Source organism: Felis catus, chromosome B4 (genome assembly GCF_018350175.1).
Source record: "Felis catus isolate Fca126 chromosome B4, F.catus_Fca126_mat1.0, whole genome shotgun sequence".
Lineage (NCBI taxonomy): Eukaryota > Metazoa > Chordata > Mammalia > Carnivora > Felidae > Felis > Felis catus.
Window position 1 is genome coordinate 111607934 of NC_058374.1, and position 22365 is coordinate 111630298.

Genomic DNA, 22365 nt, shown 5'->3' on the forward strand with positions numbered 1-22365 from the left:
TAACTGTTGCACTGGGATCAGCCAGTACAAATAATGACTCAGTGTGCTTTTAGCTCATCTACCCTTGTACAGTTTGTTCACTGAGAGTTCCTAGAATTAGTACTGGGAGCCTGAAGTTGTGATGTGCTGAAGACAGCAAAACCACTAGCCCTAAATCCCCAAAGTTAAGGATTTTAGAAAACATCTTCCCTTTTGGACCCCAAACCAGTCTCCCTCCCTCCTAGTTCCCCTCTACATTGCCACCACAGTGTCATTACAACATGTCACTTCTCTTCAGTAGTTTGTGCTACCATTAGGGTAATGTTCGGATTTCTCAGCATGGAGATTCTCTTGGGTGATGGCACAAAAAAAAAAAAAAAGTGTCCACTGCCATAAAGATGCCCCATGAACTTTCATTTGGGACTGCCTGAGCCTGTTCAGTCACATACCACAAATCAAATCCTGCCACAAAAGACCCAAGGAAAATGCTCAAATGCTTATCCTCTAAGATATTTACTGGGGGATATGATATGATGTGTGGGATTTGTTCTAAAAATAATCTAGCTAAAAAGGGGGGCGGGGAGGATGGGTGAAACAACTGATAGCTGTTGGATCTGGTGGATGAGTATGAGGGAAGGGAGTGTTGTGCTATTTGTTCTATGTTCATGTGTGTTTGAAAACATATAATTAAGAGTTCAAAAAAAAAGTTCAAAAGCTTTTTAAAATATCATGGCTCCATAATGGCTTAAAATAGACAAGCTATCAGCTAGGATTTAAAAAGCCTCGTCCAGAGAGATTTGTCATAATGATTTGTCAAATCAGATTTAAACATCTGTCAGAAACTTTCTTCAGCAAGAAAACTCCAGAGCCCAATAATGAATTATATGCATCAAAGAATAGTTCTGGCACAGGGATTAATAGAGATCCAAAGGCCCACAGAAGATCCACAAACTGGCAATAGTAGATTAATAAACTATAAAATTTCAGTTACATATGTAATTGTGTATCTCTCTGGGGAGATAATGTGAAGGTTACATCAGATTTATAAAAGGGATTGATAACCATCCCCCTGCCAAAAAAAAAACAAAAACAAAAACAAACAAACAAAAACCTGAAGCATATTTCCATGGTTAGAAATAGGTTTCAAATAGAAGAGATAATTCAGAGTTAAAGATGAGGAAAAAATGGTATGAAATAGTTTGCTAACTTTATGACGAGGGCAGTACATCTCGCGTGTGACTCAGGCTAAGAACAGCGCAGGCAACTGGGGGTTCAGGCATTCTAGATCAGTGCAGAAGGAACAGCCAGGCTTATTTTCTTTCACATGCCTAAATCCAGAGTATATCAGGTTACTTTGTTTCTCTTACTTATCAGGAATCCAGAGTCTAATGGTTCTGTCTCTTGAAGCAGATGCCAGTAAGTTTCCAAGTGGGGAAAACTGCACGCTGGTTACCACATCCTTGTGACCCACATATCTGAAAGCTCTAGCTTGTGGCTTGCAATTCCATAGCATGAGGAACGTATCCCAAGAAGCAGTAGCTATGAAGAAAGAGAAGAACAAACCACTGATTGTTAAAATGTGAATGTAGGCACGTCTCATTACAATGGACAGGATATCTAGTAACACGATGTCCAGGTAACAGAGGGGCTGGAGGTTTTTAAGCCTGACCAGGTCATGGAAAAAAAATATTTTTTAAAGTAACTCAAAGCTACATCACTAATGTGCAAGCTTGGCTGTGTTCTATGCAGCCACAAGTCAGGATTACTGGTCCCTTCATCTGGCTGGAGCTCAATGACTATTTACCAGAAGATAGCAGCATAACACAGGCCCTCGGGACTAGGAGTAGTTCTGTCTCTAACTCTCAGGATAACTGGGAAAGTTACTTAACATCTGTGTCATGAAGACTGAATGCTTTTCCTGAGAGAGCTGAGAATGATGATTTTTTAAAAATGTTTATGTGAAGATAATTTCACACTTAAGAGGAAACATAAGAATAGTATAAAGAACATTAATATACCCTTTGCCAGATCTTTTTTTTTTTAATTTAATTTTATTTTTGAGAGAGAGAGAGAGCAAGCAGTGGGGAGGGACAGAGGGAGAAAAACAGAATCTTAAGCAGTCTCCCTGTTCAACAGGAGCCTGGGGCAGGGCTCAATCCCACAATCCTGGGATCATGACTTGAGCTGAAATCAAGAATAGGAGGCTCATCTGACTGAGCCACCCAGCAACCCTACCCTTTGCCAGATCTACTTGTTGTTAATATTTTGCCCCACTTGGTTTATAATTTACTCTTACACTCACTTGTACTCACTCTGTATACATGAACGAGCTTGCATGCTCACATAAGTGCGTGCGTGCGTGCGCGCGCGCGCGCACACACACACACACACACAGTTGTTTTTTTTTCTTTCCCTGAACCATTTGGAAGTGAATACATTATCATGGTGACTTTATTCCTAAATACTTCATTGTGTTTTTCTAAGAATAAGGATGTTCTCTTACATACCCATAGCAGTATCAACTTCAGGAAATTTATTACTGACAATACTTTAATCTACCAACTATTTTCCAATTTTGCTAATTGACCCAGTGATGTCTTTTATGGCTGGAAAAGGTGGTCTTGAAAATCTTTTTCTGCTCTGACATTCTACAATTAATAAAAGAATTGTGTATGTCAGACATTAGCTTAAGGCTTTAAGGAAATAAAGACAAATGCAATCAATGGTGGAAATAAATGCCTTGGACAAAGAATAAACAAATAAACCAATGAACGCTAGATCTAATTCTTGCCCCCAAACCAAATTTTATACATGCATGTAGCCCCCAAATTACCCCAATAATAGGAACCAAGTCAATGAGAATCACTAAGTCTGGACTGCAGAATCTTAGAAAAAAATACGACTTTATAAACTTGAAATAGAATTAGCATTACTGTTAAAAGAGAATATAATGTCACTGAAAACCTTCTCACTTCTTTAGTCATAGATAAAATTCATTGGACTTAAGTATGCACTGTTTCCAGTTAACTTTAAAAAGTTAGAGTTTTAAAGTTTCAAGCTATAATATTGTATACTACCCCTTTCAAAAAATATACAAAAAGTTGATGCTCCACCACAGTTCATAAAATTATTAAATATTTATAGCAGAGTCTAAATTATCTGGAGCTAAGGGAGACAAAATAGGGAAAACAATGAATTATCATGAGCATTACACTATTTAGGTTCTAAAGTATTATGCTACAAATAAGATCTACAAAAAGAAGACAGAATCCCTTACCTCAAGGAATCACAACATCATAGGGGAGACAGTTCATTAACAATATCATATATGTTTTACACCCCAATGTTTATAGCAGCACTATCAACAATAGCCAAAGTGTGGAAAGAGTCCAAATGTCCATCGATGGATGAATGGATAAAGATGTAGTGTACACACACACACACACACACACACACACACACACACACAATGGAGTATTACTTGGCAATCAAAAAGAATGAAATCTTGCCATTTGCAACTATGTGGATGGAACTGGAGGGTATTATGCTAAGCGGAATTAGTCAGAGAAAGACAAATATCATATGACTTCACTCATATGAGGATTTTAAGAGACAAAACAGATGAACATAAGGGAAGGGAAACAAAAATAATATAAAAACAGGGAGGGGGACAAAACATAAGAGACTCTTAAATACAGAGAACAAACAGAATGTTACTGGAGGGGTTGCGTGAGGGGGGATGGGCTAAATGGGTAAGGGGCATTAAGGAATCTACTCCTGAAATCATTGTTGCACTATATGCTAACTAATTTGGATGTGAATTTTAAAAAATTAAATTAAGAAAATATATATGTTCAGAGGACTTTTAGAAATTATTCATCCATTTTCCATACCTCCTACCCCCCTTCACCTACTGTGCCCAGCCTCCCAGCATCCCCACTGGCAAGCACAATATGTTCTTTGTACTTACCGTTTGTTTCTGCTTTTTTTGTGTTCGTTCATTTGTTTTGTCTTTTAGATTCCACATGCAAATGAAATCATATGGTATTTGTCTTTCTCTGACTTATTTCACTTAGCATAATATCTCTGAGGTCCACCTATGTTGCCACAATTCATTCCTTGTTATGGCTGAGTAATATTCCTCTGTGTGTGTGTGTGTGTGTGTGTGTGTGTGTGTGTGTGTGTGTGTGTATACCACATTTTGTTTATCTACTCATCTACTGATGGACACTTGGGTTGCTTCCATATTTTGGCTACTGTAAAAAATGCTATAGTAAACATATGGGTGCATATATCATTTTAAATTAGTGTTTTTATTTTCTTTGGGTAAATACTTAGTAATGGAATTACTGGATCATAAAATTCTATTTTCAATACTTTGAGGAACCTCCATTCTGTTTTTCAGAGTAGCTGTACCAATTTACGATCCCACCAACAGTATATGGAGGGTTCCTCTTTCTTCACATCCTTGCCAACGCTTATTTCTTGTCTCTTTGATTCTAGCCATTCTGACAGGTATAAAGTGATATCTTGTTCTCACAATTAGTGGTGTTGAGCATCTGTATATATTTCTCTTGGCCATACATATGTCTTCTTTAGAAGTATGTCCATTCAGGTCCTCTGCCCATCTTTTAATCATATGATTTGTTTTTTGGGTGTTGAGTTGTAAGTTCTTTATATATTTTGGATATTAATCCCTTATTGGATTCATCATTTGCAAATATCTTCTCCCATTCACTAGGTTGTCTTTTTGTTTTGTTGGTGGTTTCTTTCACTGTGCAAGAGCTTTTTTTTTTTTTAGTATAGTCCCAATAGTTTATTTTGCTTTTGCTTTTGTTTTACTTGAAGATACATACCTAGAAAAATGTTCCTATGGCTGATGTCAAAGAAATTACTGCCTATGTTTTCTTTTTAAAAGTTTTATGGTTTCAGATCTCACATTTAGGTCTTTAACCCATTTTTTTTTCACTGAAATTGAATTTTTATTCCAAATGACTGTAAAGGCTGAAAAGACAACAGACAAAATTGAAAATTACTTGTTTAACTGGAAATGAGAAGTAGTTGATTTGCAGGAGAGTAAATGGTGTGGTGGGAGCCTGGCACTGATAACAGTTGTAATTAAGAAAGCGTAAAAATAACCAGTGTCTTTTAGATATGCAATCTGGATGTGCAGCATGTACAGCAAATAAAATAAAAGGAAAGTAAAAAAAAGGGGGGGGGAGGGTGTGGGGAAAACCCACAAAATCTGAAACCTCAGAAATTAACATTCATTTAAGAACATAGTAGTGAAGGCTTTTCATAGCAAAATTTTCACAATTCTTAAAATGGAAGTCTTCAAAAGAACTTCTTCAAATTGAAAAGCTGAGAACAGTTACACTGCCTTGGAAGAGCTGCTACCTGTCACAAAGATAAAGATGACACTCAGTCCTACTTTCCAACACAGTGATATCTGATGAACCCGACGAACCTGAGCAGAACAGAGAGGCGGCCTGGCGGGCACTGACATCGCTCATTGCGAAACGGTTCACCGATGGTATCACAGATGTTCACAGGACTTTTATACATTCTTCACCCTTAGTGTTGTACGGAGCGGTTAGTGATCCTTCCTGAGGAAAAGGCATTTGAGCAGAGACCTGAGTGCAGTGAGGGGTGATTCAAACTGACATGTGCAGGGAGAACACACTCGGGGCAGACGGGACCCCACGCATGACCGCCTGAGACAATAACGTAGTTAAAAGACTGACGAATAATAGAGAAAGAATAGTAGAGGAAGAATAGTAGCTACAAGGGAGCACAAGGGGGTACTCCTGGGGGCACTAGTAAATGGTTCTTGCTCTGAGTGTTTGTTAAATGGGCATGTCACATTGTGAAAATTCATCAACTTGTCCAATTGGGGTACATAACTTATACTTTGATAAAACATTTAGAAAAAATGTTTAAAAATATCACTCTGCTCACTCTGTGCAGAATATACAGGGTGTAGGGGGGCAGAATTGAAGAAGAAAATCAATTAGGAGGCTACTGCAATAACGCAGTCAGGAGAAGGTGGTGGTTTGGACTAAGCTGGAGGCCACGGAAGTGGGAGAAGTGGTCAATAGTTGGTATGTTTAAAGGTAGAGCCTGTGCAGGCAGCTACTGGATTCGATACAAGGAAGAAAGAAAGCAGAAGCAACCAGGCCAGGCTTTCGGACAGGGCACCCAGATGAATCTCAGGGCCATTTAATGATATTAGAAAAACCAGAAGAGGGGTACGAGGGTGGCTCAGGCAGTTAAGTGTCTGACTCTTAATTTTGGCTCAGGTCACAATCTCACGGTTCATGGGTTCGAGCACCGTGACGGGCACTGCGCCGACAGTGAGGAGCCTCCTTGGGATTCTCTCTCTCTCTCTCTCTCTCTCTCTCTCTCTCTCTCTCCCTCTCTCTGCCCCTCCCTGCTTGCACTGTCTCTGTCTCTCAAAATAAGTAAATAAACTTTTAAAAAATAATGTGTTTAAAAGAAAAACCAGAAGAGATGGAGGTTGACAATGAGGCAGCGTGGGGTGGGAATCAAGAGCTCTTTTCGGGATGCAGTAAGCTGAAGATGCCCATTAGACATACAGGTGGAAATGTCAAGTATGGGGGTAGATATACCCACCGAGAGCTCAGGGAGAGATTTTAAGTGTTACTGTGGTGGTTAAAGGAGCAAACTATAGAATTAGACTCCCTGAGTCAAATCCAAGCTATCGTCTACAAGCTATGTACCCTTGGGCAAGTTACTCAGCCTTTCTATGCCTGCGACACTGAATCTACAAACAAGGTGCTTTAAGTATTACATGAAATGATACTTGGAATCGACGCCTGTCACACGGAAGACACTCAAAGGTACCCATTATTACTATCGGTTTTCTTTGTGCCACCGTCAGCAGCAGCCGCTGTGTAGAGAAGGACTGGACACTGCGTAGGATCACTTGGGGAGTGAATCTAGATGAAGAAGAGGGTGAAGGTACCTAAAGGAGCCGTAAATGAAACGGGAGGGGACAAGCAGATGTTGCTGTCCAGGAACTCAAGAAGTATTCAGAGAGCGTGACAAGCTGTATCAAATGCTTTCAAGAAATTAGAGTAACATCAGGCCTGAAAAGGACCAGCTACGTAATTTGCGGGGCCCAGCACCAATGTCAATGTGGGGGTCCTCGTAGAAAAACTGCTAAGAATTTCAGGACAGTGATAGCAGGGCATTAAACCAGTCCTAAGTGACTACACAGGGCATATGCCCATAAAACTGGCCCTGGGCCCGAGGACCAGTTGTTGATTTGGCAATAAGAACTGCGTCCGTGAAGTGGTGAGATCAGAGCTGGTTGGTGTTGGTTGATGAGAGATGGGAGGGAGGCTGTGGAAAGAGTTAATGTATACAACTGATTCATTAATTCATTGAGGGTTTACAGGCTCCCTAACACTCAACATGATAAGAAGCAGGAAAAAATGGTATTACAGGATCACGGTGACACAACAATTAATGGGGTGAGGGAGGTCACAGGGATAAGAATACGAAGCTTAACTGAGAAGGTGACACAGGACTTGAGACTTCACATATTTTGTCGGAAAAGGAAAAGAGCATCTTAACCAGAGTGGATGCTCAAAATTACAAATATAGAGTCGATGGCTGCATGCCCACATTAAAGCAGCACTTGCTTGCTATCCTGGTGTGAGGCCCGGTGAAGAGAAGTGAGACAGCAGGAGGAAAAGGTGGTTCATAGGACAGGGACAGCCTCACCTTTGGGCAAAGGGGCACTTCAGAGGCCTATTAATTACGAAATACCAGAAGCCAAGATGTCCCAAGTACCACTGTGTGGCTCAGGGTACACTCTATATTTCTTCCACATTTTTCATCGTTACTTCCTTAACCTTATCCCACTAAACTCTAATACTGTGATAATGAAAGGTACTGGACTACGGATATCAATGTTGTAAAGTGTCAACGTGGAATTTACTTTCCTTCATTTCCACTGAACCACACCCTAAATAAACACCACCACCTAATTTCAAATGCCAAAGCTTATATGATTCGTCATCCAACTGGTCTATTTTGAGATAAAATGTCAAAGGGAAGAAGTTAAGAGAAAAGGTTAATTAGTAAATCTACCCTTGAAATTAGTAAATTTTTATCCCCTAACAATAATTCACGGTTTCAGGAAATCTTTATTAGGACAAAAGACAAAACAAAGTCCATGTGCACCCAGGCCAGTGCTATGTCTCTGGAGGTACCAAGGAACGCACCAAGGAGAACATGTTTGCTTTCCATCACGTCCAAAAGGCCAATAGTTACTGTGTCACCTTAACTAGCAATAACTTGAGCCACCCTAAGATCTCTCACTCCTTGTTTTATCCAAACCTGCAGTTACTCAGAGGTTTGCTCCATCAGGAATACTATCTCCTTAGAAACAAACGGTAGTGCCTCCAGTTTGTGAGCTTGCTGTTAAATTATTTTATCTTTTCAACTGGTAATAAATGCACATGTTATCGGTATTTACCAAAATCTCCTTCTGGACCTTGGCCACCTAGCTCCCCTTCCTAGAGGCAAACCAATGTTAACCATTTCTTGAGTACCCTCTTACGTGCTTAAACAAATATGTGCCTATTTACATGTATTTTTTATACAAATGGTAGCATGTTATTTGTCATTCTGCATTTTGCTTCTCTATCTTCCTTTGCCAGCCCACTTGGTATAATATGTTGGAGATCGTGATGTATTAGTACATAGAGCTGTCTTATTCTTTTCCTATTTTTTCATGTTTATTTATATTTGAGAGAGAGAGAGACAGACACACACACACATAGAGCACAGAGGCAGAGAGAGATGGAGACAGAATCTGAAGCAGGCTCTAGGCTCTGAGCTGTCAGCACAAAGCCTGACCCAGGGCTCGAACTCAGGAACCATGAGATCATAACCTAAGCCAAAGTCAGACACTTAACCGACTGAGCCACCCAGGTGACCCATTCCTTTCCTATTTTTTTTTTTTATTTTTTTTTCAACGTTTTTTATTTTATTTTTGGGACAGAGAGAGACAGAGCATGAACAGGGGAGGGGCAGACAGAGAGGGAGACACAGAATCGGAAACAGGCTCCAGGCTCCGAGCCATCAGCCCAGAGCCTGACGCGGGGCTCGAACTCACGGACCGCGAGATCGTGACCTGGCTGAAGTCGGACGCTTAACCGACTGCGCCACCCAGGCGCCCCTCTTTTCCTATTTTTAATAAAACCTTATTTTATTTTATTTTATCTTATTTACATTTATTTATTTTTGAGAGAGAGAGAGCACAAGTGAGGGAGAGGCAGAGAGAGAATGAGACATAGAATCCAAAGCAGGCTCCAGGCTCTGAGCTGTCAGCACAGAGCCCGATGCGGGGCTTGAACTCACAAACCATGAGATCACAACCTGAGCCAAAGTCGGACGCTTAACCAACTGAGCCACCCAGGTGCCCCAAAACCTTAAAGGAAGATTTCCTAAGCCCTTTTTTCTCTTTATTGACCAGATACCCTTAAAGACTACAGACCTGTTATTTTTGTGAGATGTTCATCAGTTTTTTTCTTGATACTCCCTCATGATTAGATTGAGGATACGTATTTTTGATAGGAATCCACAGGTTGTATTGTGCCCTCATCATAGCAGGGTGTTTGTGTCTGTTTGTCCCAGTATCGGTGAGATTTACTTTGATTGCTTGGTCCAGGTGGCATGTTGCTGCTTGGGCTCTACCTCTTGGCTGTTCTGCAGGAAGAGTGCCTCTGAGAAGGAAGCCAAGGCAGCTGCGGGCTCACCGTGTGTGTGTGTGTGTGTGTGTGTGTGTTTCCCTTCTGCCTCGCAGGGACTGTTACAGTTCTGCACTCTCTGTTGCTTGATGACTGAATTCACTTGCCTCATATATGTTGTCTCATTTTACAGTTGTTTTTAGGCTGGAGGGAAAGTTTGGCTACCAATTACTCTGTCAGGACCGGAGGGAGAAGTGTGCTTTACTCTCTTTAATAGCTACATAATATTCTATTGTGTAGCCACACCTTAATTTATTTAACCAGTCTACCCTATTTACCCTTTCACAAATGACACGGTAATATACATGAGTCATTTCTGATGTGTACAAATACATCATTGTGATCAATTCCCAAAAAGATTATTGATGGGTCAAAGAGTACATGTTTTTGAACTCACAAAAAGGTCTGTGTTCACAATATAGTGTCTTTCACAGCTTTATACATTTGGATCATCTCCCTCTCAGGCCTTTCCATCCCATATTCAAGAAAGTCCTAGTAATCCAAATCACCTTCCTATAGAAATTCTTGAATTTTTCAACTATTTCAGGGGTCCTTCTATGTATTTTGGACTCTGATTATGTCTCACTTATACTCCACTACCAGAAGTTAACTCAGATTTCTGGTTTGAGGGCACCATGATTTTGTACTTCCTATAGCATTTCCAGGTTCATGCTGGTCTTTAGGTCACAAAAGAAACTCTAGATGGCCTTCTTCAAGGAAAAATAAACAAGGACATATTCTAAGGAAATCTGTGAGGAGATCTCTATGACTGTTTTTTAAGAAAAAAAATTATCACTCCCAAGCATACACATCTATAAGCTTAGATAAAAGGGAAAGGGCTGCCCAATAAAAAGATAATATTCTAATCTTCACTAGATAAACTTTCATCTCTATCTAATACTTTCAGAGTTAGTTTGTGCTATCCAAGCACTATGTAATAATATAAATAAATGATGGCACTAACTTAAAATTCCTCTGCCCTGAATGAGGGAATATTTAAGCATCTTTTCCTTCTAGCTGACACTAAGTCATTATCTTGCTAGTGTAAGCATGGTCTAAAAGGAGCTGTGGGTGCTTTAAAAATAATCTTCAGTAATGACAATCAGGAGAACTTAATTTAACTTACTCAAATTCCACCTCTCTAGGACGATGGACAATCACAACAACATACACCTTTACAGAGTTGTTACTAGGGGCCAAATACTTTTATAAGCATTATTTTATTTAATCCTCACAACGAGGCAAGTAATTATCATTATCCCTCTTGTTCAGATGAGGAAGTGAGGCTTAGTGAGGTGAAGTAATTTGTCCAAGGTCATGGAGGCAGAAAGCAATGTAGTCCATTTTTAACCCAGTTCTATCAGTCTCCAAAGCCTGGGCATTTAACCAATAACCCAGTGTTTTGAGAAGCACTGGGCATTTATGGATTATCCCTATTACAATTACTGGGAACCTTGTTTAAAATGTGTACTTCCAGTAAATTAAACATTCTTTGGGGTGAGACTGAGGAATCTGATTTTTTTTTTTTTACCACTTTCTCACTTAATTCTGATGTACCTTGGAAGTGGAGACATACCGTGCTCTGCATACACTAACACTTAGGAATAAGTTTTTGAACTGTAACAGTGGGAGAAACTTTAACAAAGCTACTATACAGGTTGCCATCAAAAACCATAATAGGAAAAGAATTTCTGGCAAACTTTTATTATGGTTTCACTGTGAAGAAAACAACTTAGAACTTCCAAATTGCATTCTGCTTCTATTCAATGAAAAAAAGAAAGAAATTAACTTGTTCTTTACCATCATTTATTCTACAAATAACCCACAGGCTAATAGGGATTGGGTCCATGACAGCATAACCTTGAAGGGAAAAAAGGGAGGAAAGTGACAACTTCAGTGTTAAAATTATACAATTTTAAATGGAAACTTGTAAAGTGCGGCTCGGGTTCTACAAACCACGTGACAGTACTTTTAAACTCTTCTAATGTTTGACTAAATTTGAGTGCTGCCTTCTGAGAAGTTGGCCTAATGGAAAAGAATGTGGCTCTAGAATTAGACTCCAATCCAGGCCCAGCCAGGCTGTGCTGCTTACTAGCTATGTAGCTTCAGGAAAGTTCCTGAACCTTCATCCATAAAAAAGGATGGAAACACTTCACAGGTTATTGGTTTCTCCCATCCCTTCTCCTCCAACCACTTCCCAACCCACCCTGTGAAACCCAAGAGCCCAGCACCTTCTGAAAGGCTATCAAGTATAAATCCACCATACTTTATGTTCTGTTTCTCCGAGTCATGACCAGAAGTTTAGGCCTTGAGTTCCTCCAGTCATCATCCACATGCTCTCACTCCTATAACTCTCTGGATGTCGCCTTAGCTGACCCTGACACCCATGCCTTCTCTCCTTCCCAAAAGCCGCCAGTGGGCCAGGGGGACTCCCAGTAGATGATCTCCCTATAACCACATCCTCCTCCTTGAAAGTCCCTCCTCCTCAACCACTTACGCTTAACTCTGCTTGGGAACCCCAAGTTCCCTGAAACCCTTTCAAGTGACAATCATTTTCTCTTTCACATTTCACCTACCTCACGTCACAGTTTTCCTCTCTAGCTCCTGATATTATTAGTTCAGTCAACAGATATCTCACCCTTACACCACATAAGGCATTGTGGACTGGGCAGGGGAAGTCCTAAGGAACAAAATAGGCAAACTTTCTAAATGGGGAGCTGACACTCAGACGAAGAGGAGGAAAACAAGTCAACAAGCAGGCAAACATGACATCTTAAATTGTGCCAACAGACATGAAAGCTACATCAGGAAGTCATAAGGAGAATTTTGTGTGGAGGTAGAATACTTACTTCAGATGGAGTTATCAGTAGCATTTTAAGGAGAGGCAGAAGGACAAGAAGGAGCCAGCCAAGCAGAGTGAGGAAGTGAAGAGCATTTCAGACCAAGGGGACAACCAGAATGCTCCAAGGCCCTTTTCTTCCACGCTTCCTTGGCAATTCATTCCGTGGCCACACTCTGCATCGTGTCATCAGCAGAAACTGAACACTTCCCAGATCATGAATTGAAGCCTGCCATCCTCTGACAAGCTGCTTTCCTTACAGTTTAGTCAAGTAATTTCTATATCACTCCAATCCATTGACCTATATTCTCCATGGAGGCTCTCTTTTCATCACCTTCATTTCTCTCTTTATCCTACTGATAAGCCCCCTCTCACACATATATTCAATCCCCTGACTCTCCCTCCTTCCTTCAAGTTTCCCCAGCTAAATCCCAGTCACTCTGGCTTTTCTGAACCTATATTTATACCAGTGAGAGTAGCTAGACACACCCCCAAACAGATTAGAAACACAGTAAATGTATAACCACTAATGTCACCTGGATCTCTACACTGCCCAGTAGTGCACAATTCTGCAATACTTCCCTCCCTACTCTCCTAATGACTATTTAACATCTCTCTCAATTCCACATTTCTCCCCCACCCTAGACCTTGGCTTTCATGAGACCCTACTGCCATGGCTTTCCTTCTATCTTTCTGATTATTTCTTCTTAGATTCTTTTGCCATTTCTTCTTCTTGTCTAAAGGTTTGGGATCTTTAGGACTAAACTTGGGCTATTTGCCCTCATGGTTCTATGTTCTTCCCAGGTGATCTCAAATATTCCCATGACTTTGCTGAAGTCGAAAACAAATGGAGACCAGCCTTGAAAATTCCCTGAGCAGACAAAAACAGCTTAATCACACAAAGATTAATTTAGCTTATTTTGTCAAACTAACTTGACCTAGGTCATTTCTTGCTTATGTCTCTGGAAATCACAAGCAAAAACTTGAACTGTTTCCCAAGGTAACTCCTGACCAACACCCTATCATTTAAGAGAACTCTAATATTACAAGCAATCAATGTGAAGAATAAAGTCACTGCTTTCTCACTATATAAGCTGCTTTATAACATACCCCTGAGCCTCACTGCATGTTTTGAGTGTTCCCAGTTTGCAAACTATCTTTATGGTATGTGCACAATAAACTTTAACTAATTACTATTTCAGGGATTCCTCAGTTTTACTTCTGTTATTTCTGAACTTTTGACAACTTTAAATACCATCTGTATGCTAATAACTCCCAAATTTCTCTCTTTCCCAGAGCACCACCCTAGTCTGAGCCATCATCAACTCCTGCTGGTAATACTAAAATATCTCCTAATTGACTTCTCTACTAATAGTTCAGTATCCACAGAGCAGAGTGATCTTTTTGAGGTCTAAATCAGATTATGCCATTCTCTTCCTTAACACTCTTCAACAACTTTTCACAACTCTCAGAACAAAATCCTAAAACATGGCCTCCACCTTAGTTTCCTAGGGCTGCCATAACAAATTGCCAAAATCTTGGAGGCTTAAAACAAAGCAAATTTATTCTCGTACAGTCCCCAAGGCCAGAAGTACAAAATCAGGGCATTTGTAGGATTCTCTCTAATGTTCTAAAGGAGATTCCATTCTTTGTCTCTTCCAAGGTCTGGTGCCTCCAGAAGCTCTTTGGCTCCTGGCTGCATGACTCCAATCTCTGCCTCTGGCTTCTTCTCTTATCTCCTCTGTGTCTCTCCTAATAACACTTGTCATTGGATTCAAGGCTCACCAAGATAATCCAGAATGATCTCTTCTTGAGATCCTTAACTTAATTACATCTGGAAAGAACTTTTTTCCCCAAACAAAGTCACATTTACAGGTTTCAGGGACATGAACATATCTTTTAAAGGGCCCCTATTTCACCTGCTCTAGCCTCCAAGGCCTTACTACCTCTGCCTTCCCCTGCAACTTCATCCCCTAAAGCTCTCTCTCTGCCTTCATTTACAGCCTCTACCCCTTCTGGCCTTTCTCTCTCTCTCTCTTTTTTTTTTTTTTTAAAGTAATTTTTTTTAAGTTTTCCTGTTTATGTAATCTCTGCACTCAATGTGGAGCTCTAACTCATGACCCAAGATCAAGAGTCGAATGCTCTTCTGACTGAGCCAGCTAGGTGCCTCTGGCCTTCTTCTATTTCCTTAATCAAGAACAAGTTCTTTCCCACTCTTGGTTTTTGAATATGCAATTCTTTCTCTAGTCTTTGCCTGGCTAACTCCTCCCTCAGGTCCTGAGTTAAATCTAACTTCCACAAAGGAGTATCCTTGACCCCATAAACTTATGTCGCCACTGTTATTCCTCAAAGCACTCTTCCTTTTCTTCACAGCATGCACCCCTTTTCCTGTTTCAGGTTGTACCTGCACACGATTTGTGTGTTTACTTGTTAATATTTGTCTCTATCATCAGACTATGGATTCTTCACACCATGTGAAGAAGCACACCTGTTTTGTTCTCCTCTGTGTGTGTGCACCCAGAGCATAAGCCAGCATCTGGCATACTGTAGCATTAACTAAATAAAGTTCCACTCGATAAATGGGGAACTTTTATTTTTTATATATCATTCCCCCTTTGAACAGGATCAGGTAAGTGCAAATAAGAGGGTCAGAATGGTGACCAGACAGCCAAGGGCACTGCTAGCCTTCAGTGGACAACTCTCCTGGGCCAGCCTGAGAAAGTGGTCGAGCTTGGCATACAGGAAAAGTCATGTCTGATTATTAGCAAGCTGTAAGGACTTGTCTACTCTTCACTTCTACCCTGGACAACTATTCAGTTCAGGAATTTATTTCACCTTTTATAATAATCCCTACGTCCTGGTCAAAACGATTTAGGTTTTTCTGAAATTTTAGGAAAAAATTCCAATACAGATTCTCACTCATGGTCTAATTCACATATATATCTAACTTTCTTAACTCTGTTAAATTACAAAATGACTCAAGTGTTAATAAATCCTGCTGGCCGGTTTTAAAGTCTGGTAGGCACAGAGGGATATAGAAATCTTTTTTGGAATACATGAAATTCTCCAGCCTCTTCTTTTCCCCTAAAGATTTTTTTTTTATAATTGAGATGTAATTCATATACTATAACTTCACCCTTTTATAGTGTATAATTCAGTGTTTTACCCAAAATTGTACCACCATTGTCACTATCTAATTCCAGAACATTCTCATCACACACCCACCCCCTAAAAAACCCATCCTCATTAGCAATCATTCTCTATTCCTTCCTGCCACAGGCCCTGGCAAACACTTTGTACTGTCTATGATTTTTCCAGTCATTTTTTACTTTCATGAAACTGAAGGTGAGAGACAATGATTTGCACAGGGTTGCAGTCACTTAGTAAGACAGCAAGATTCTAGCATACATATTTACAGTAACTTTTTAAACTATACATTAAAAAACCCCAAAAGATCAGTAAAAATATGTTTAGCTCAACTGTACGTATCCTAAATGTGGCTATTAAGACATCTGATGTATAAAGCGGAGTCTTTACAATAGTGATTCCCAAGAAGTGTCTCAGGCACGGGAGAGGCATGGGTGTGGGGCATTAGGCAGAATCACTAAAGAGGAAGAAGAGATGTGGCTGGTGGAAAGGAATTGCACTTCGGATGGGGGGATGCAGAGCGATGGTTGAGGGAAATGTGAGGCTATGTGGTTTACAGAATAGATATATTTCTTTTTAGCCAAAGGTTTTGAAATTCATGTTAATGTGCCCAGGTGTTCACTTGCTTCCTTTTACAGAGCCCCCAGTGGGCCCCAGAGCTCCCAGTCATTTCCTGTTTGTTTATGAGTAGTAAACACAGACATTAATAGTGCTAACACCACTCAGAATACTTGTAGGGTAATGACACCTTGCAAAATAATGCAGGAACTTTGACTTTTTAATATTGTCTGTATTTTCAAATAAGCTAAATAATTACAAGCTTAACTCTCTTCTGTTACCATCAACAAATGTGTACATAGAAACAATGATCCCATAGACTAAAATCATCAGAATCCATTTGCAAAAATAATTAGCAATGCATTTTATTTTATGTCTTAATATTGCAAAAAATCATTAACAAAAGAAAAAAAAAAGGATGGGAACTGCTCAACACATAGAAAAAAATTCATTGTTCAAAAGAGATTAATCTGAACCTCAACCTTTTTTGGGCTCATTTACAAATATTATTAAAACAGCAATTGAAAGGGACAAAGCAGGGATGCCTGGGTAGCTCAGTCGGTGAAGCGTCCAACATCAGCTCAGGTCATGACCTTGCACTCACTCGCTCACTGAGTTCAAGCCCCCGCTTCGCTTCGGGCTCTGTGCTGACAGCTCAGAGCTGGAGCCTGTGTCTCCCTCTCTCTGCCCATCCCCCGCTCACTCTCTGTCTCTCTCTGTCTCAAAAATAAACAAACATTAAAAAAAATTTTAACAAAAGGGACAAACTAATCGAAACCAAATATTTTATTAGTTAAAATTGAGATCCTAAAACCACTAAGACTATACAACTTAAAAATAACCTCTTGGCTCCAACCTAGAAAAGTTTGATTTGACAACATACAATGAACATGCAGGAACCTACTACTACTGAGTAAACAAACTGTCTTTCACAAACAAGTTACTGTGAGTTCTAGAGATCCTGCAGATGATCATTATCATTTGTCTGAAAGACGACTGCTAGAAATGCCTACTTAGTTAATGTACTCATAGAGCTGGACACTGAACGGCATAACGACCATTTGAAGTAGAAACCTCTTGTCTACCAAATATTTTACTGAAACTGATATTAATATGTAAACTAACTTAAAAAGTCAACTCTTAACTGTCTACAGCAAAAGAGAGCTTTGGTACCAATAAATGGGAATTAGGGCATCAAAATAGACATTGTTTGTAGATTTACAGTATTTTTTTTTAATTAAATTGGCAATGCCTATAGACAAAAGCGTGAAAGTCTCATCCTTCTGTTACCTACACTACATGAGGAATGAACAACCAGACTCTTTCAAGTTACTGATCTAAATAAAGCACTATCCTAAAATTTCTTCCAAAACAATTAATGGGTCACATCCTACAATTTAGCAATAGGTAAAAAATTAAGTACTTTACTTTTCAATGCCCCCTTTATCTTTTGACAGGAGCAGCAAGATACTGGGGTAAAAGTAATTCCAATAAGTACTTCCAGAATAATCAATTTTAGTTTTTCCATTTGAAGGGGGGGGAGGGCGGCTAACAAGAACAAATAAGTAAACAAAGGGTGATTTAAATTAAAAAGTAGACTGGGCAAGGGGAGACAGTAGGTTTAGGAGAACAAATGCTGTCAAACAACCATTTTTGCAAAATGCAGAGTATTATTATAAATCCTTCTTAAATTACACCCAGGGCCATGTACCTTGCACATGAAATTTGGATAATTCTTTGATAAACCTCAAGGTTGCTAGATAACTTCACGAAAGTTATTAACACATTTTCATTGTGAGAAGCAAAGGAGAAATAAAAATAATCAAGATACATAGCACTTTTACTTTTTGAAATGGCTATCCTAAAAGTTTTTCTTAAATTCCGATTTTGCAAAGTTCCTTCTCTCCAGTCATCAAGTACACACTGAAAACAACTTTACTTATGAGTACTGTGGACTATCTATGGAGTATGCATTTTTCATAAATGTAGACCAAAGTGAACTAATTGAGATCTGGTTCTAAATTCAGCCTGTGATTCTTGGATATAGCTTTGGAACAAAATGAGTGGTGTATATATATATTTAAGTATAGTTACTTCTTAATTTTGTTGGGAAAATATTTATATTCTCAGCCCAAAAGATTACTTTTAGAGTTTGAAAGATTAAAAAACAAAATTGATTCAACAACTGTCAAATAAAATGAATACAAACACTGACCACAACAACTTTCCACTCAATCCAAAATAAACCACTTCAGTTGAGCTCGGCTCACTTAATTTTAAAAGTATCCCCCTTTTCTAGATTCTTAACTGGACTGATTATTGCCTAACAACATTATCTGTGTTAAAAGGAAGAGATAAAAAGTGTTGTAAAGACTGCATGAGTGATTGTAATGTGTAATCACATTTCAGAGCTGGAAGGGATCTTTGAGATCTAATCCAGCACCCACATTTTATAGACGAGAAAACTGAAGCCCAAACGGAGTCTTTTGGTCAAACGACATGACCAAAATCACATTCCATGGCTGAGCCATTCATTCATTCATTCATCATTCATTCACCCACATACTACTGAAAGCTGCCTAAGTGCCAGGCTTGGTGCTAGGTGCTGAAAACAGGCTATAGGGCAGCAATCGGCAGCGTCCAGGCAACAGGCAAGCTTTTTCCTTGTTTTAAGAGAAATCCTTAAATGTCCTCACCAGGAAGAACTCCTAGAAGACTTCCACAGCCTTTGCAGCACCGGGCCCACTTTCAGTTTCACACATTTCAGTAAACACAGTTGGCTTTAACTTTGCAGAGTCCACAATCATGTTTACTTTAAACAATTAAGCATTAACAAAGGGAAGCACAGTATTGTGAATGAGTCCCTTTCCAGTACATTCATAACTTAAGGAAGTGCAATCAGAAAATGCCCCCCCCCCCACCACACACACACAAGAGTTCACAGAGAGGACAGCTTACAAAATCAGAGCAAAATGAGGTATCAATACAGGCCAGTTAAGTCTAATAGCTCAAGTTTACCAAGTATGGAATGTAAATCTCTCCCCGTTTCATTCAGATGTGGGTATATTTTTCTGAGATGTCTGCATGTTAAAAAGACCTCTAAACTCACATTCAAACTAATGCCCTCTTCCAATGAAACGTACATCTAAACCAGGCCTTTCTCCTTAAGATCAACTTCCTTTGATTTCTAGTTGATTACAGGAAAACTAAAATAAAAAAATGACACCTAATGTGTTGGCTAAAAGAAATTCAAATCCTCATACAATAAGAATAGCAACAGCTCAAACTGCACATTTATGAGTTTTGTTTTTAAAGAGATGGGCAGTGAACTTATCCATCAACATAAATCATCGCTCTTTCTGCTTGGACTTTTACAGTCTTTAATATTAAGTCTGGCACTTAAATGTTTTGTGTATATCAATTCACAGTCAACTTCTTTGAGGAGAAAAAAACCATGTTGACAAAGCTTTTAAATAAAACAACCCATAAGGCACTTTGAAATATTAAACAGCAGCTCTCTGTGCACCCATTTTCAGCGTTCTATACCAAAATGAAACACAGCTTTCACAGAGCTCTCGCAGATGACCAGTGGGTGATTTCTGATAAAACACAACCTCACTGAGGCTCTTTAAAGGCTCTTTGACTTTCTTGAAATGACCAGTGGGTGATTTCTGATAAAACACAATCTCACTGAGGCTCTTTAAAGGCTCTTTGACTTTCTTGGAGCTATTGTCCGTCCGCTCAGGAAGAAAGTGCTGTTGTGCTCTTCTATTTCTCAAACTTCCAGATCTGTTTTTTATCTAGAGCGTCACAAGTTCTCATTTGAACATCAGGGCGACCCTCAGGTGTCCGAAAAGCACTAAGGCACAGTCCCGAGCGGGGATGAAAAATGGTTCCATCTTCTTCAAAATGCCAAATAATGTTTGCTGGAATGGGGAACCCATCTTTTGGACAATTTTGCATTCCTACATAATTTTTTTGCTCAGGAACCTCTGCGCATAACTCTGTCACAGAGTTAAACCTTATTTCCTTGTTTGAAGTGTATTCAAAGAATTGATTGCCTCCTTGGCCGTGGCAGCCGAACAGTGAAAGGTTGGCACCTGTGGGGTTACTGTCAGGAGAGTTATAATCTAAACATTCAGAAGAGATTCCCATACTGCGAATAGCTCCGTGCCAGCCTGGCCTATCCTCTGGAACATGTAAATTAGAAAACACATTTTTCAAATACCAGTCAAAGCTCTTGCACTTCAGCCGTTCTCGTAGTAGTTTTCTTTCAGATATATCACCATAAGCTTCTTTCCTTGCTGGAGGGTTTCGATTGTAGAAATGCTCTTTGTACTGGTCCATCCACACTTCCGCTGCCCGAGCAGTATTCTGTAGGAAATTGGGCCGAGCATATGGCGCCCGCTTGGGGAATACGTGGCCCACGTGGGAACACGGGTGGATCTCCAGTTTACCTCCACACTGCCACACCCTAAAAGATAGCTCCAGGTTCTCACCCCCCCACACTTCCATTCCAGTGTCATATGTTCCAAGGTACTGAAAATATTTCTTGCTGACAGCAAACAGTCCTCCAGCCATGGTGGGAGATCGGATTGGGTCAATTCTCGATTTCCGTCTGTCCCTTTCATGTTTGGGGACTGAATGCCACTGGAAGGTTAAGCGCCAGTCAAATCCACCAATCATGGGCTCCCCCGTCTGCATATAGAACTCAAAAGTATTCCAATCAATGGTGTCTATCACAGGACATACAATTGCCGTTTCATCTTTCCCAATTCTTTCCAAAAGTGGTTCTAACCAACCAGAATTACACTCACAGTGGCAATCCAGGAAAGTGAGGACATCCCCCGTGGCAAAAGTGGCCCCAATCAGGCGGGCTCGAACCAGCCCCTCACGCTTATTTGTTCTAATCAAGCGGACTCTATCGAGATTGCTGATGTAAGTTTCAAGCTGTGTCTTCAAATAAACTCTGTCACTCAAGTCATCCACTAGGATGATTTCCTTCAAGAGGACTGCAGGAGAAGTTTCTAAAACACTGTGGATGGTGCGGAGCAAGGTCGACCAGGCTTCATTATAGAAAGCGATGATAACAGAGGTGGTGGGAAGTCTCCTATAATTAAACTTCTGGGATTTACACTCATACATTCTTTTATCCTCTATGTGGCGGTGCAGGGAAATCCTGTCGCTGAGATAAATATTAATGGCATATCTCTCAATAAGTTCTTCTTGCTGCTTTAGTTCATCCTGGCTGAGCTGGAGTTTGCTGGCTTTCCCCCACTCCCCAAGTGCGTGGAAATCTGCAGGGGGCTTCTCATAAAGCGGTCTAGACAACTCCTCTGCCTTTTCCCAGGGGCCTGAGAGCTGTTTGGGCCCCCTCTCCCTGGCAAGGCCGGCTGCTGAGGAGGCATGGAAAGTAGAGACAGAGAGTTCCACCAGGATATAGGCCACTGTTAAAAGCGCCAGCAACAGGCAGCTCTTGCCTGCCCAGGTCCACCTCACGGCCATCCGGATCCTCATGGTTAAGGCGCAGACGCGGCCACCAGAGCCACCACGCAGGGGAAGGACTTCGGACCAGCAGATTGAGGTCCCGGCTCAGGTAGGAGCGAACTTCCGAGCACGTCCCTCTTTTCACGCAGGCGCTCGTCTTCTTTCCAGCCACAGGGGCTTCGCAGCGGTCACCGGAGACCTCTCTCGGTCCTTGGCCTCCGGCACAGCCCCAACTCCTCTCTCCCCGCTTCCTCCACTTGGTCTCACAACTTTTCACAAACTCTCTGGCCAACACCCCACCCTCCCTGGGCCGAGGACAAACCCCTCCCCTTCCCACTCACTCCTCCTGGCGGTTAGTTCGAGAAAGTCTTCGGCCAGGCCCGGGCCCGGAGGCGACTCGGCGGGGCCGGGCTGGGGGCCAGGACGGGCACGACCCAGGTGCCCGAGGCTGCGGCGCTCTCAACCCCCACACGGGTCCTCAGGGGCTCTCCCGCGGCCCCGCGTGGACAGGAGGCAAGGTTTCCGACCACCTGAGCCATGGCCGCATCACAAAGAGGGGGAGAGAATGCAACT

At 40.8% G+C, this 22365-nt stretch overlaps 2 protein-coding genes across 4 annotated transcripts in view; both read right to left on the minus strand.

Annotated features, from left to right (window-relative positions):
- Positions 1-22365, minus strand: part of POC1B (POC1 centriolar protein B) — a 97618-nt gene that overhangs the window by 73889 nt on the left and 1364 nt on the right. For 2 of the 3 annotated variants that reach the window (XM_023257291.2, XM_023257289.2), the window contains exon 3: positions 1347-1518. In XM_023257291.2, coding sequence (XP_023113059.1) covers positions 1347-1518 — 172 coding nt within the window. Of the gene's footprint in view, positions 1-1346; positions 1519-5446; positions 5586-22365 lie in introns of all 3 variants that reach the window. The other variant, XM_023257290.2, reaches the window with a different exon arrangement.
- On the minus strand, positions 17077-22362 carry GALNT4 (polypeptide N-acetylgalactosaminyltransferase 4). The gene has a single exon (XM_006933918.5). It carries the CDS (start codon positions 21820-21822, stop codon positions 20074-20076), a length of 1749 nt encoding a protein of 582 aa, XP_006933980.2. The 5' UTR covers positions 21823-22362; the 3' UTR covers positions 17077-20073.

Excerpts from the sequence above, each read along its gene's own strand:
- GALNT4 (XM_006933918.5), bottom strand. The coding sequence starts at position 21,822 with ATGAGGATCCGGATGGCCGTGAGGTGGACCTGGGCAGGCAAGAGCTGC.